Source organism: Bombina bombina, chromosome 6 (genome assembly GCF_027579735.1).
Source record: "Bombina bombina isolate aBomBom1 chromosome 6, aBomBom1.pri, whole genome shotgun sequence".
Lineage (NCBI taxonomy): Eukaryota > Metazoa > Chordata > Amphibia > Anura > Bombinatoridae > Bombina > Bombina bombina.
This window is the reverse complement of record NC_069504.1, coordinates 1,061,688,513-1,061,705,652: the sequence shown is the minus strand read 5'-3', so window position 1 is coordinate 1,061,705,652 and position 17,140 is coordinate 1,061,688,513. Positions and strand designations below refer to the sequence as shown.

Genomic DNA, 17,140 nt, shown 5'->3' with positions numbered 1-17,140 from the left:
GATTATTATGGCTTACAGCTCATGAAAACCCCAAATCCACAATCTCAGAAAATTAGATTACATGCAATCAATAAAAAAAGGATTGTACATAGAACAATATGGGACCTCTGAAAAGTATAAGCATGCATACTGTATGTACTCGGTACTTTGTTTGGGCTTCTTTTGCAGCAATTACTGCCTGGCATGGAAGCTATCAGCCTGTGGCACTGCTGAGGTGTTATGGGAGACCAGGATGCTTCAATAGCGGCCTTCAGCTCTTCTGCATTGTTCGGTCTCATGTCTCATCTTTCTCTTGGCAATGCCCCATAGATTCTCTATGGGGTTCAGGTCAGGCGAGTTTGCTGGCCAATCAAGCACAGTAATCCCATGGTCACTGAACCAGGTTTTGACGCTTTTGGCAGTGTGGGCAGGTGCCAAGTCCTGCTGGAAAATGAAGTCGGCATCCCCATAGAGCTTGTCTGCGGAAGGAAGCATGAAGTGCTCCAAAATCTCCTGGTAGACGGCTGCGTTGACCCTGGACCAACACCAGCAGATGACATGGCCCCAAATCAACGCAGACTGTGGAAACTTCACACTGGACTTCAATCATCTTGCAGTGTGTGCCTCTCCATTCTTCCTCCATACTCTGGGTCCTTGGTTTCCAAATGAGATGCAAAATTTGCTCTTATCAGAAAAGAGGATGTTGGACCACTGAGCAACAGACCAGGTCTGTTTTTCTTTAGCCCAGGTAAGACGCTTCTGACGTTGTTTGTTCAGGAGTGGCTTGACAAGAGGAATACGACATTTGAAGCCCATGTCCAGGATCCGTCTGTGTGTGGTGGCTCTTGATGCACTGACTCCAGCCTCAGTCCACTCCTTGTGAAAGTCCCCAACACTTTTGAATGGCCTTTTCCCGACAACCCTCTCAGGGCTGCGGTCATCCCTGCTGCTTGTGCACCTTTTTCTTCCCACACTTTTCCCTTCCACATAACTTTAAATTAATGTGCTTTGATACAGCACTTTGGGAACATCCAACTTCTTTTGCAAATACCTTTTGAGGCTTTCCCTCCTTATGGAGGGTGTCAATGGTTTTCTGCACAACTGTCAGGTCAGCAGTCTTTCCAATGATTGTGATTCCTACTGAACCAGACTGAGAGACCATTTAAAGGCTCAGGAACCCTTTGCAGGTGTTATGGCCTAATCAGCTGATTAGAGTGGGACACTGAGCCTAGAAAATTGCACCTTTTCACAATATTCTAATTTTCTGAGATTGTGGATTTGGGGTTTTCATGAGCTGTAAGCCATAATCATCACAATGATGACAAATCACGGCTTGAACTATCTTGCTTTGCATGTAATAAGTCTCTCATATTAGTTTCACCTTTTAAGTTGCATTAGTGAAATAAAATTAACTTTTGCACAATATTCTAATTTTTCGAGTTTCACCTGTATGCTTTTCAACAAGTGATACCAAATGAACAAACCAAATTAAACAGAAGTAACTTGTTCATGATTCAGCTCTATCCCATATTCTGCAACACAAAAATTTGTATAATCCCTGAGAGCTGTTAAAAATTACAAACTACAAATTTAAAAATCGCCAAAAAGACACAATGCACATTTCTGCTATTCCTATAATTTCGCTCTGAAGCGTGTGGTTTTCCTTAAGGATTTAAAGGGACAGTCTACACCAAAATTGTTATAGTTTAAATAAATTTAAAAAAGATAGATAACACCTTTACAATCCATTCCCCAGCCTTGCACAGCCAACATTATAATATAAAGAATAATTATATTACAATGTTGGTAGTATAAACAGTTTATACCATTTAAACCTCAAATTTCTGCCTGTTTGTAAGCCATTACAGCCTCTTATCACATGCTTTTTTATTTGCTTTTAACAAGAGACTGCTAATTCATGAGAGCCATATAGATAACATTGTGCTCTCTAGTGTTGAGTTGTGCAGGACACCGCACTAATTGGCTAAAATGCAAGTTAATAGATAATAGCCATGTGATAAGGGGGCTGTCAGAAGAGGCTTGCATGTATTACAAGGCCTTATCCTCCACCCAGGGGAATATCCACTGAGATGAAATCCTCCCTCCCAGGATTAAACCCCACTGAGTGATAACTTTCACCTGCACTCAGATTGTAATGCATTTCTCTCCCTTTTTTTTTTTTTTCTTTTTTTTTTTTTTTTTTTTTTAAACATCCTTAAAGGGATAGTCTAGTCAGAATTAATTATAACCATGTTGGCTGTGCAAAACTGGGGAATGGATAATAAAGGGATTATCTATCTTTATAAACAAACAGTTTGGAGAAGACTGTCCCTTTAAAACATGCATTGTACTACTGTAGTTATTCTGAATCTCAAATTTCACATTAGAGCAACCTCTGATTGGCCACAACAAAAGGAAACCAGCAACATGTATTCCAACAGGTTTAGCCAGGGGTGTTATCCATGAAATGCTCAACATCAAAGCCTTGGAAATTGTGCTAACAAAAATACAGTTTTAAAAGCCTTTAAAACATTTTTTTAGGCAGATTTGCTCTGAAACAATTCTTGGATTGCTTATAAATACTACAACCAGTAAAGTTAAAAAAGTTAACCATATTGTCTACTATATGTGGTGCCCTGGGTTTATTAGGTTCTAAATGTCCATTCAATTATAACATTATTGATGGATAATTTATTATGGGTCGTCATATAAAGCCATTAGCTGTTGCAGTAAATGAAGCTTTGGAGACCAGAAGAGAGAAACCATTTGATGATAAATAATGCATTTCACATTCTACTGATCATTTTATAGCTCAATATTGCAGGGCTCAACAAGCCCAGGAGTCAAGTAGCCACCGGCTCCTAGTATTTTACACCAGCTACAAACCTTTTGGGTTATTCTCCATAGATATATTTACAAATACCACTGTCTGGCTCATTAAAATGTAGGAGCCAGTAAGAAATTTTAACAGATTCGTCAACCCTTGCAATATGCTATTAAATGTGCAATAAACTCAAAGTGATAACCTCTCATCAATCATTTTAGCATTGCTATTAAAAAATACATCTAATCTTTATTTTGTTACATGTACCTGTAATTTAGCTCTGACAAATGTGTGATGTCCTTGTCAGCTAGAGAGTAATCTATTCCCAAAGATTAGTTGTGCATACAAACTTGCATTCCCTGTAGATGCAATACCAATCTAAACAGCTTTAAAACATAGCCTTTTTTCCAGGCAAAATATTTTTAGCATATTCTTTTGTTTGAGCAATTAACCTTACAAGGGACACTGACAGAGCTGTAAGTGTCCTTGTTAGCCAATAAGCATTGGCAGAATGTAGACAGCTGAAAGCAGGATTAGTGGCAGTTTAAATTTACAAATGAAATTACATATGCATGCAATATACTTTATTTTGATTAATTTTCTGCAACCTTTTCCCCTAATTCCAGTGAGAATTGGAAGTGTATATTACAGGTATGAAAAAGCATCACATTCTACAAGGTAATCGATTACTGTGGTTGCTTGTTTACAACTTTTTCTTGGCTTCAGCAGAGGACACAGGCCTTTAAAGGGACAGTCTACAATAGAATGTTTATTGTTTTAAAAGATAGATAATCCCTTTATTACCCATTGCCCAGTTTCGCATAACCAGCAAAGTTATATTATACTTTTTACCTTTGATTACCTTGTAACTAAGAACCTTCTTCCAGCCTCCTGATCATATGACTGTTTATTATCTATTGTCTTGCATTTAGCATTGTTTTGTGCTAAATCTTAAATAACTCCCTGTGCCTGAACACAGTGTTATCTATATCAGTGTTTTTCAACCAGTGTGCCGTGGCACACTAGTGTGCCGTGAGCGATCCTCAGGTGTGCCGCGGCAGACTGACAACAGTGTGACATATTTTTTAAATTTTGCTTGTTTTTTACTCTGGGCTATTTTTTTATTTTGAGTGAGATGATGACTGAGGATAACTGCAGCGGCAGCTCGCCTCCCTGACCCGTGTTCACACTTCGAAGGAACCCCCACAACACGTGCCTAGTGCCGGCTCTACACGCAGCTTTGCTCCTCCTCCAGAACAGCATACCATGCTCCACAGATAACACTTTTCCCAGTTTGTGGGGGGAGGACTTTTCACAGTGCAGGGGGTGTCCCTCTTTCAAATTTTGAAATATTGGGAGGTATGTGACAGGCTCATCAGGCAGACAGGCAGGCATCATTTACAACCATGACATATTGACATTCATTCACAGACAATTATTATGATTGTGAATGAATGTCAATATGTCACGTATAGTTTGTAGGAGGCATGGCATGACAGTACAGTATGTGTGTGTATATTATATATATATATATATATATATATATATATATATATATATATATATATATATATATATATATGCGCTGTATTAGGCTACAATGTGTGATTTTGTAAATTTTGGGATGGTGGTGTGCCGCAGGATTTTTAAATGTAAAAAAGTGTGCCACGGCAAAAAAAAAAAAAAAGGTTCAAAATCACTGATCTATATGGCCCATTAGTACTTTCAGTCTCTTTGTGTTGAAAAGGAATTTAAAAAGCATGTGATTAGAGGCAGCCTTCAAGGGCTTAGAAATTAGCATGAGTATGCCTAGGTTTAGTTTCAACTAAGAGTACCAATAGAAAAAAAGCAAATTTGATGATAAAAGTAAATTGGAAAGTTGATAAAAATTACAAGTCCTATCTGAATAATGAAAGCTTAATTTTGACTAGACTGTCCCTTTAAGAGAGCATGCAATTTTACTTTCCGGTTTACTTCCATTATTAAAATGTGCACAGTCTTTATATTTACATTTTGAATCACCAGCTCAACTGAGCATGTGCAAGAATTCACATAAACATATATGCAATTGCAATTGGCTGATGGCTGTCACATGATACAGGAGGAGTGGAAATAGACAACTTTGAAATTTGTTTAAAAAGAAGAAGAAAAAAAAAACTACTACTCATTTGAAGTTCAGACTAAGTGCTATTGCATTGTCTTGTTAGGTATTTCTTGATTGTGCAAATCTACTGTGTTTACTGGTCCTTTAGTTTTAAGGGTATGTTTCTAGCAATTTTTTTTCCTCACAAAATTACTTTTAAATGTTTTTAAAACATTTATAATCTGTACACACTGTTTGGAATGTAGTGTTTAATGGTTTATATATTCTACAGCAGGGCTTGACAAATTTCCATAATTTTGTCCCCATTAACCCCTGATTTCAATTAGACTTAGGTACATAGTACTTTGTCCAGTGTACTGTGTTGATGTAGTACCTACCACCACCACAGAGGCACATACCGCCATCCTTGCTGTCAGCTTAGTCAGCAGAGACTGCAGTTGGGGCAGAAGGTATATGCCTCTATATGGTAAGGGAGCAATGATAAACATATATTACTAATCTGATCATTAGAGAGTGACACTGTGTCACTCTCTGCAACAATCATTGTTGGTTGCAGTTGGGAATGGTGAGTAGGAAGAAAAATGGATTGGCCCAGCAGTGGAAGGGAGAGGCAGAGCCCTACACTATGGAACAAAATCAGCTAGAGGGGGGGCCCTATGCTACAGAAAAAAATAAGTTATTTCTTAGTGTCAGACTGGCTGCCAGTAACATGTGGCTGCAGGAGAGATCTCTACACTACAGGGAAAAAAAAAAAAAAAAAAGCAGCCCTATACTGCATACTGGTGACCAGTGAGGGGGGGGGGTAATCTCTACACTATAGCAAAAATCAACCTTACAAGCTGATTAACCCCTTTACTGCTGCAATTAGAGACCTTCAAAATTGCCAAAAACAAATTGCAAAGCCATGCACGTCTGCCGTTTCTGAACAAAGGAGACGCCAGAAAAGCTTTTACAACCATTGATCTTATGTCTGCAGTAGTTGTGTGTAAATATTTCAGTGAGGAACCCCAAGTGTGCGAAAAAGTTAACTTTTTTATATGATCGTATTTGGTGGCAAATAGCAGCTTTTAAATACCAAAATGGGTCTAGATGAATACCTTGGGTTATCTACTTCAAAAGTAAAAAAAGGTAAATAAATAAAAACAAAAGGCTCATTTTCGGTTTAAACAGTGATAGAGAAATGCTTACATTTCTCTGATACTTTAGGCTAATTTTTCTTTGAAATTCCTAGTGACGAAGGGGTTGACATATGGGGGGGGGGTTCTAAATAAATTCCCTGTCTTTTAAAAAAAGGGACAGTAAAGTCAAAATTAAACAAATTGATTGTATAAAGCATGAGATTATAAACAACTATCCACTTTACTTATATTATCAATTTTGCTTAGTTCTTTTGGTATCCTTTGTTAGAATAATCCTAGGTGAGCTCAGGATCATCGATATGTCTAGCCAATCTGGCAGCCGTGTTTGCAGCAATGTTATCCATAATTGAAAACACTACTGCCATAGAATGCTAAAGACATGTGCACACTCCTAAGATCCTATAAGCCCGCCGAGAATAAAGCAAATCTGATAAAGGAAGTAAATTGGAAAGTGGTTTAAAAATTGCCTGCTCTGTCTGAATCCTCAATGTTTAATTTATACTTTACTGTCCCCTTAAATTAATCCAAACAAGCCAAATGTCAAGTTCTAAGGAACAACATAGAGAGATCAGTGTGAATGAGGAAGGGGGAGCTACACATTCTGTGATCAGTAGATGGGGAAGGTATATTAGTGGTCTGCGGAAGCATTGTCTACCACACTGGTTTTAAAACCTGTCCTCAGGCCTCCCCAACAGTCCAGATTTTCTGGACTACCTTAGATGAGAGCAGGTAAAATAACCCTGTTTACTAATCAGCCGATTGTTTCCCCTGTGCTCCAGTTCAGATATCCTCAAAATGTGGCCTGAGGACAGGTTTGAAAACCAGTGGTCTACCTGCTTTCCAAACCTCTTTCCAATCACCTCACATTTAAAGGGACAGTCTATTGAAAATTAAACGTTCATATTTCAGATAGGGCATGCAATTTTAAACAACCTTCCAATTTACTTTTATCATCAAATTTGCTTTGGTCTCTTGGTATTCTTATTTAAAAGTTAAACCTAGGTAGACTCATGCTAATTTCTAAGCCCTTCAAGGCCGCCTCTTATCTCAGGGCAGTCTTTCATAGCTAGAAAGCAGTAATTTATGTGTTCCATACAGATAACATTGCTCACTCCCATGGAGTTATTTGAGTCAGCACTGATTGGCTAAAATGAAAGTCTGTCAAAAGAACTAAGATAAGGGGGTAGTCTGCAGAGGCTTATATACAAGGTAATCAGAGGTAAAAAGTATATTACTGGGAAATGGTTAATAAAGGGATTATCTATATTTTAAACAGTAAATCTGGGAGTAGACTGCCCCCTTAATCACTAGCAGGCACATGAATGAATGCCTAGTAAACAAGTCAGTGCATCCAGCCTTTTCTGTGCATAATTTATATAAATCACAAAAGAAAAAATGTTGGGTTCCACGTCCCTTTAATGTTATATGTTAATACTCACAAATACCGAAATGTATGTATCTATATATATATTAAAAAGACAATGCAAAAGCACTTAGTCTGAATTTCAAATGAGAAGTAGATTTTTTTTCTTATTAATTTCAAAGTTCGTTCCAATTTCCTTCCCCGTGCATCATGCAACAGCCATCAGCTAACAAAATTAATATGTTTATATACTGTGAATTCTTGCACATGCTCAATGAAAATCTTCTGTTTTACTTGAATAGTATCTGGTGCCTCGGAAAGTATGCACATTGTGATAATGGAAGTAAATTGGAAAGTTGTCAACAACTGCATGCAATGAATCATGAAAGTTTAATTTTAGTGACCCTTTAAGAATAAAGGCTGGATATGTATAAGCCTAATCTGAGGATTATAAAAAAAAAAAAAAATAGGCTACAAATGGATATCTGACTTAGAAGACAGTAAAAATATTTAAATTACAGCTATACTTGTTTGGAGCCAGAGATCCCTGGTGCCTAGAATTGTCAAGCTATGAATACATTTTTGACAGACTGATTTGTATCCTATTCTTGAATCCAACATAAAAAAAAAAAATTCTGTGCAGTTAGAAGAGTGTAGACAACTAATGCTGTGCAAAACTAATGTTTGAGAATGGGCATATTTAAATATATAATAAAAATTTAAAAAATAAAACACTCACCCTCTGGCAGGATCCAGTGCAATTGCTCGAGGCTGATCCAGCTCTTGCCAGAATACCACTTTCCGCAATGTCCCATCCAGATTAGAAACCTCAATCCTATTTGTTTCAGAATCTGTCCAGTACAGTTTCTCTCCTAGCCAATCACATGCCAGTCCATCTGGTGAAACCAAACCCGCTATTACAATGTCCTGAGTACTCCCAGTCTTGTTAAAATATATCCTTTTGATGGCTTCCTCACTTACATCACTCCAATATATTAAACCTCGGAAAAATACAAAGTCAACAGCAGCTGCATCTTCTAAGCCGCTGACCACTACAGTGGAATTCCCCTTCATGCCGGCAGTATCAACCAGTCTCAAATCTCGGCGATTGGCATACAGCAGTAATGGAGATGCTACGAAAATAAATAAAAATACATTTTAGTTAAAAGGACAGTCTACACCAGAATTTGTATTGTTTTAAAAGATAGATAATCCTTTTATTACTCATTCCCCAGTTTTGCATAACCAACACAGTTATAATATTATACTTTTAACCTCTGTGATTATCATGTACCTAAGCCTCTGCAAACTGCCCCTTTATTTCATTTCTTTTGACAGTCTTGCAGTCTAGCCAATCAGTGCCTGCTCCCAGATAACTTCTCGTGCACGAGCACAGTGTTATCTATATGAAATACGTGAACTAACACCCTCTAGTGGTGAAAAACTTAAAATGCATTCTGAAAAGGTGGCCTTCAAGGTCTAAGAAATTAGCATATGAACCTCCTAGGTTAAAGGGACACTGAACCCAAATTTTTTATTTCTTGATTAATATAGAGCATGCAATTTTAAGCAACTTTCTAATTTACTCCTATTATAATTTTTTCTTCGTTCTCTTGCTATCTTTATTTAAAAAAAGAAGGTATCTAAGCTAAGGAGCCAGCCAATTGTTGTTTCAGAACCCTGGAGAGCATATGTTTATTGGCGCTGTCCAATCAGCAAGGACAACCCAGGTTGTTCACCAAAAATGGGCCGGCATCTAAACTTACATTCTTGCCTTTCAAATGAAGAAAATATGATAGGAGTAACTTAGAAAGTTGCTTAAAATTGCATGCTCTATCTAAATCACAAAAGAGAAAATTTGGGTACAGTGTCCCTTTAAGCTTTCAACTAAGAATACCAAGATAACAAAGCAAAATTGTTGATAAAAGTAAATTGGAAAATTGTTTAAAATGACATGCTCTATCTGAATCATGAAAGTTTATTTTGGCCTAGACTGTCCCTTTAACTGTGTGAGTCTTAATTATATTGATAAATATTACTTACATTGCTTAAAGCGACATGAAACCCATTTTTTCCTTTCATGATTTCAACAAAGCATACAACTTTTTTTTTTTAAAAAAAAGCCAAATTTCATCAAATTTATTCTCAAGTTATTCTTTGTTGAAGATATATCTAGGTAGGTAGCGAGCAAATATCTGGCGCACTACATGGCAGGAAATGGTGCTGCCATCAAGTGCTCTTGCTAATGTATAACATTGTTGCTAAACTGCTGCCATATAGTACTGAAGACACGTGCATGCTCCTGAGCTTACTTTACTGATTTTCACCAAAGAATAACAAAAAACAAATAAAATGTTATAATAGAAGTACATTGGAAAGTTGTTTACAACAATTGTATGCTCTATCTGAATCATGAAAGAAAAATGTTGGGTCCGCCTTATTATCTGCAGAGTGCATTTCATTGTACTTAAAGGACCACTCAATGCAAAAGAGTTACATAATTATCAAGTCCATAATAAAAAGATAAGGCAATAGAACTTACTCTGACTTTTAAATATGCAGCAGATTTTTTTTCTGACAAATTTATTTTTTCTCCCATTTTCCGTCCCCCTGTATCATGTGACAGACATCAGCCAGCCAATCAGAGACTAGTATACGTATACCCTGTGAGCTTGTGCACATGTTCAGTAGGATCTTGCTCTCCAGAAAGCGTGAATATAAAAAGAATGTGCAAACTTTGATAATGGAAGTAAATTGGAGAGTTTCATTAAACTGCATGTTCTATATGAATCATAAAAGTTTATTTTGACTTGAGTGCCCCTTTAATGGCTCAGCTAATAATGCTGACTGGCAGCATCTTCATGACCAGGGTAAACCTCTCAATATAAGAACATTTACATGTATTTTAAAAACCTGCAGTATGCAAAATGTGTGCTGTGCCTTTTTAGGCTGCAACCACAGAAATAATAGCTATGGCTCATCAGGATGCCAGGAAATTTCCTGGTGGGCCACCGGTGCTGCAGCCCCACACATCATAGGCAGAGATGCAAGGGTGAGCTGGGCCTAGGCCGGTCTGTCAAAAATATGGCCCTGAATGCACTCATCAAGCCAAAATGACTACACTGCAGCAGAGTGGATTTTATTTAAATCACTAGTCAGTAAGACCAATTTAAATCATAGTTTTCAATTTAAGAATCATAACTATTCAGATTATTCCAGTTACATCAGAAACATTAGTGATTTGGTTATATATAATTAGATATGCATAGATAGATCATTGAAATTATTGGGAGGTGAACGATCTCCAGCTTAATATGTTAATCATTCATATTTGATCAATTTATCAGCTGTACTTTATTTGAAGGAGAAAACCCATTACAATAACAAAAATATTAATAATGTTTTATTTAACAAAAACATTTAATTGTATTTAAATGCTTGCCCCTCCCTCCTCACACTTAGGTCCTTATATAGATCTATTCTACTACAAACAATCTTCTACATAGTGAGTTTCTTGAAACTTTGTATTAGTTGATTCTGTGTACATAGATTTGCAGGGGATCAATGGCATTAAAAGGGACAGTAAAATCAAAATTAATCTTTCATGATTCAGAAAGAATATGCAATTTTTAACAGATTTTCTTATCTAATTTGTTCTCTTGATTTCCATTGTTGAAAAGCATACATAGGTAGACTTAAGCAATGCATTACTGTAAGCTAGCTGCTTGTCACTGTCTCGCCCAAACTGTTTAGCTCACCTTTAAAGGATACCAAGAGAATTAAGCAAATTTGATAATAGAAGTAAATCGGAAAATTGTATGCTCTATCTAAAACCCAAAAGTTTTATTTCAATATGATTTCCCTTTAAGGTCTATTTCTTAACATTGTATGTTTATTTAATAACATTTTTACTGTGGGGGGGGGGAGGCATGTTATTTCTGCAAATACAAATTCATGTTTTGAGAACTACAAAATATGTGATTATATCCTCAAGATAGAAAAATTTGCTAAAATAATCTGACAAACATCTGGGAGAGCGTGATATTGTGAATGGATTAATGGAATTAATTTATCAAAAAAATTAAACATTACAGCCTTGAAAATACAGCATCTAGCTATTTAATTAAAAACAAAACTATATTCCAAGATGAATAACCTTTAGATTATAATGTATCTTAAATAGATTTTTGCGCAACAAGAATTGTATTTTAAAAAAAAGTTTTTTTTTGGGGGGGTTTTTTTTAAATCATTGAATTTTTTTCCCACCTTGAACTGTATAGAAATATTGTTTATAATAGTAAACATGTTTCAGTATTGATTGGGAGGTTTTTTTTCGGGTTTTTTTGTGTGCGTTTTACAAATATTTAGCAAGTCTAATCTGCAAATTCAGTTACGCAGGTATGAGAAGGTGATTTACTCACATTAGAGATTAAACTATAAATGATAATTGCAGAGAAATCAAATTTGTTTATTAAAAAAAATTAATTAGCAGAAACTGCATTTTAATCCTTGAGTGGACACCCAGTGAGTTGTGATGTTTTTAATAAGTTGGAAGTTCTACCCATGTGTCAATTTTTCCTAATAAGGTCCTTTACTTATACTTATTTTTTTGGTTTGTGGTCAGTGACAAACTCTCTATAGTAAGTTCACATTTTTAAATACTGTACAATGTATTATCGTCATAACAAAATTAAAGGCAATCAGCTGAAGGTTAATAAAGGATTTTATTTTTATTTATTTTTTAAAACCCAAGCATGACTGATCCAATTCAGTCTCGCCATAAATGTACACATTCTATATAAAATTTGTAAATGCATTTATCTACAAATGTATTTTCTGAACAAAAGGAGGTTATCAGACTTAGGACCTGCACTGAGGGCAAAAACAAACAGAAGGCACATCTGCTCCACATTAAGGATAATCAAAGACAACATTATATTCACTTTGTACCAAAAATCTCAAACAAATGCATGGAAAAATAATTAATTTTTTTCACCAGCCTCTGTATTTCACACAATGCTGAGTTATAATAACTCTAGTTTCTGAAGAAGCCTTCAACTGCAGAGGAGAACATAAAGACTTCCAGGTGTAAAGGGAATTCTCTTTTAAGAAATGGTTGGAATTCAAAGACCATATGGAAAAGACTCCATAAGAATCTCTTTAAAGATGGAAACGGCTGGCATGCAGATCTTCTGGGAGTATGTCCCAAAGTGACCCTAATACATCCAGATTATGCTTGAAGCATTCTACCAGTATAAAACTGTTTGGCATTGTATAGTTTTGTGCACAAACACTGCCAAACAAGAGTATACATTTTTAATAGTAGAAGGCCAATCCTTAAGAAAATACTGGTAAAACAGAGTTTAAAAATCTTTGAACTAAAAATTATGCAACAATTTGTTTTGACTTCGAAATAAGCTTCCCTGCTGCTACAGAAAAAAAAATCTGAACATGTTTATAACCTACTATAAATATACACAACTTGAGTACGGTTTGAAATTAATACCAAAATGCTGTAGTTTAAAAACTTTTCTGAAGACAACTTAAAACAGACAAAATAGTATATTTAGAGTTGCAAATCCTTCCAAATAGATTAACTATTAGTGGTCTCAGACGAAAAATACAGTTTTATGACTTCCATTAAAGTCCACTGCAAGAAGTTTTGAAATATTAGGGTTCACTTCAAATTTTTACTCTGTTTCACACAATGGTAAAAATAGGAAACTTGTATAATGTTGGAAAAATTTTTATGTAAGCTGTATGTCTAGTCTGATACTCAAATGGGCTGAGCTTTGTTGAAAATCTATGGCTGAAGCATTTACAATTAGACATTTGAGAAGTGTTTTTCATTCCCACAGCATACAGGAATGCAGGAGCCTTTTGTTGAGCAGTTTAACCTTTCCATTGCTGTTAACACTGTAGTGCTTACTGAAAATAAGAGAGGGAGTTTATGAAACCATATTCAGAATATGAAAAGATTAACAAATACAGAACTACTTTGATTTTTAAATAAGAGCTACAAACCAGTAACAATAGAATTTGGGATATGTCAATCAAAACAGAAAGGGATAAGCTATAGCTCTATTAAAATAGCGTTACCTTCAAAATGTGTGCTGCATGAAAGCTGTGTGTCTTTAATTACATATATATGCAATATCTCCACTATAATTTATTTACTCAGTATGTACTTTGAGAACATAAAGGGAAAGATCTAAATAGCATAGGGGCACTTCTAAGACTTTTCCCTAGAGATCAGATGTCTGCAGCTACATAGAAGTTTGAGTATTTACTCCAACGCACAGTATGAACACAAAGAACTTAATGGAACAGAAGAAAAAGAAAAAAAAAAAAGTAGAAAGCTTTAGACACCACAAAAAGAAAAAAAAAATCCTAGTAAACAAAAAGATCATACAATTGAAACTTAGTATATACCCGACACATTAAAAACAAAAAAGGAAACCACTTTATTTCTATCATTTGTTTTTGTGCAACAAGTTTAAAGGGAAATGACATCTATATTGTCATGAGTTGATCATCTAAAGGAATGTAAAATTAAAAGAATAATCATTGCAAAGACCAAGTCCACCATCACAAAATGTTGGCTCTAAATAAAAAAGTAACAATGCAGAACAAAGCTGCTCTTTAATCACTAGCAGTCCTGGGAATGTATACAGCGTCAAATTAGCACCCAAATAAGAGAAAATGCTTGTCTCTACAATAAAGATCTTGAAAATCACTTGGCTTCCCAACAAATCACAGCTCTATGACTGCTAAAAAAGGTAAAAAAAAAAAAAATCTCAGAGGCAAAGCTTCTAAAACTCTTCCTTATTTTTATCAAGTCTTGTGTGTATAATTTATTTAGGAGGATATAAAACTTACTATATAACCACTGAGGGGGAAAGATATAAGCCCACTCAATTTAAGTAGTTAAAAAAAAAAGAAAAAGAAAGATTGTTTCTGGTACAAGACTAGCTGAGGAAAATATATTTTTTCCAACTAATCCCGAACCAGTGCACATATAAACACACATTTCTTTTACCCTACTTTGATACCAACTTATGTTATGTAGCAATATCTAATGTTGTTATATCAGAGTTCGTGGGTGTACAGACGTTTTATAAGGGAAATCGCGTTTTAAGTTGATATTGATGCTGTTATTCCTGTGCACGGTAAATAGGGAGTCTGTTAAGCATAAAGGGAATAAGTTGCGGTCTGTTTGTATGTGCAGGGTATGCTCCGACCTTTAACTTGAAACAGGCCCTGGCTTTCACCCACCATTTTAATGCTGTGATTTATGTATCAGCCCAAGCTCCGTATATCATCTCAGGCCAGAGCTTGGGCCTCCATCACCATATGCAGCGCCCCCACCTCACAATCACAGCTATCCCTCATTTCCGTCCCCTGTTCCCACAGTCTCACCCCTCAGGAGGCAGCTCAGGCTGCACACCAACAGACTCTTCAGTACGGCTCCCATCTCTTCGTGTTACCGGCGGGGCCCAGACATTCCGCTACGGGAGGAGGGAGGGGGAACTTGGCTCCGTCAATAATCCACAGGCTCAGGGTCCTGGCAGCCCCATTCCGGCCCCTCCATGCTTCTTGTGAACCCGCTACAGCTTCTCTCCTCCTCCTGCTCCTAACGCGGAGTGATATTGCAGTGCATCTATTAAAAGCTATACCGAAAATCATGCATATAAACTGATAAAAACACAAAAAACGTTAACTGTGCGGTAGAAATACACGATGCTGTGAGACAGGACTCTGCACGCCACGCAAAACGGGAAAATGGGGCGGGATTCCAAAGGGACTACTTTGTCTCTTCCCTCCCCCACACGAGTCTGGATAGCCGCAGCCGGGACGTGTTTCTCCGGCCTACCCTTAGTGAGGGGTTTGTGAAGCCCCGAACTATAGTGAGAGGTTAGCCAGCTGGGTGCATGTAAAAGAGGAGAATAACAAACTTGTTAGTCAACAACAAATGTTAACAGCAGGGTGCTTAGACGTAATGAAACAAGTGTACGTCTCTATTCTGCCTGCTTACTACTACCTAGTATTCTTAGGAACACTAGAGATCAGAATGCTAAAATAATAATGCAGATATAAGTGTTATATTGTTAAAACTATTTGTTATAATTTATTTCTAAAGTTATATTTCGCTTTGGTAAAAAAATAGAGAATGTAATGTTCCATAGTGTATTTAAAACCATATAAATGAATACTTTAGGTTTGAAACATTGTTCCAGTTTGCTTTAATATTACTTCTATTTTTATATAATAAAGTAAAATAATTTATGGAAGTGGAAGGAACTTCTTGGTTTTAGTTTTAAAGGAACATTAAACCCCACATTTTCTTTTGTGATTCAAATTAAGCATGTCATTATAAGCAACCTTCCAGATTTTTTTTTAATCTAATAATTTGCTCCACTTTTTTAAAAGCATATCTAAGTAGTCTCAGGAACTGCAATGCACTACTGGGAGATATGTGCTAATTGGTGGCTGTACATATAAGCCTTCACTCTTATCCAGTGGCACTTCAATGGAGGTGCTGAGGGGTGCTATGCCCCTCCAAATGCAAATGTAGCACCCCCATTGAGGTGCAAAGAGATCTTTATATTTTGTTCACCACCTTTCTTAGTCCCCCAAATAGCTCCCCCACAAATATTACCTTCACAAACTGCCATTGCTGGTCCTTTAACAAAGAATGCCAAGAGTATGAAGCAAATGTGATAATATAAGTATATTGGAAACATTGTTTAAATGTTATGCTCTATCTGATTAATTACAATCTAAAATTGTTTTGTTTTTTTTATGTCTCATTGTCTATATATTCCTATTAAGTATTTACTTAACAAATAACTTTGTAGTGTATATTCATAATTTATTTTGCCAATTTTCCTGTAGTTTTACACTTAAAATTATGGTTTGTCTACTCTCTCAAAGAAAGGTGAAATTAATTCTGACCTGGCATAGTTTACACAGTGACTGATTAGAGCAAAAACTCATTTCTATTTGTCTCTAATTGGCTAAAGAAAAAAATATAAGCTATGCCATAACTCAAGGCTTTTCTAAGTTTATGCTAAAACAAGACTGTGTAGTCCATAATTGCTGTTATATACTACAGTATGTATTTATACAAAATGAATGTACTATTAATAATGTGATAATAAATATCAATGCTTACTATTACAGGAGGTGAGCCAACATTTCAGCTACTCCAGGAATTATTTCTGCAACCAGTACAAATTTGAATTTAACAATAAATACATTCATACATAAATTATTATGGTTGTAGACAGAAAACCATAAAAAATATTTTAATTTGCCATCAATTGAACAGCCCTAATATAGAGTAGACAAATTAATAATACTTCTTTCTAAAAAAAAAAAAATATTATAAATTGCAAATTCAAAAATATATTTTATCTTAGTTTATTTTAATATGAAGGTACAGAAATTGTTTTCTCGGTCAAACATAAGCAAAATAAAACATTTTTTGTTTGTGTGTCCTATTTTGTATGAAGTGTAAACATAAAATATTAGCCTCAGTCATTTAAAATTCAGTTTTTACAATTTAAAGTGACATTCTAACATTTTAATAAAGTTAAAAATGTGTGATCCATTTATAATTTAAAGGGACAATCAACACCAGAATGTTTGTTGTTTAAAAAGATAGATAATCCCTTTATTAAAGGGACACTGAACCCATTTTTTTTTCCTTTCGTGATTCAGATAGAGCA

General features: G+C 35.7%; 1 protein-coding gene across 1 annotated transcript in view; it reads right to left on the bottom strand.

The window, feature by feature from the left end:
- The window catches only part of LRP6 (LDL receptor related protein 6), a 473,927-nt gene extending 458,786 nt beyond the window's left edge, over positions 1–15,141 (bottom strand). Inside the window, exons 1-2 of the mRNA XM_053718916.1 lie at positions 14,829–15,141; positions 8,149–8,542 (exon numbers count right to left, since the gene is read on the bottom strand). Coding sequence (XP_053574891.1) covers positions 8,149–8,542; positions 14,829–14,883 — 449 coding nt within the window. The 5' untranslated portion in view covers positions 14,884–15,141. The remainder of the gene's footprint in view (positions 1–8,148; positions 8,543–14,828) is intronic.
- Positions 15,142–17,140: the final 1,999 nt, after the last annotated feature.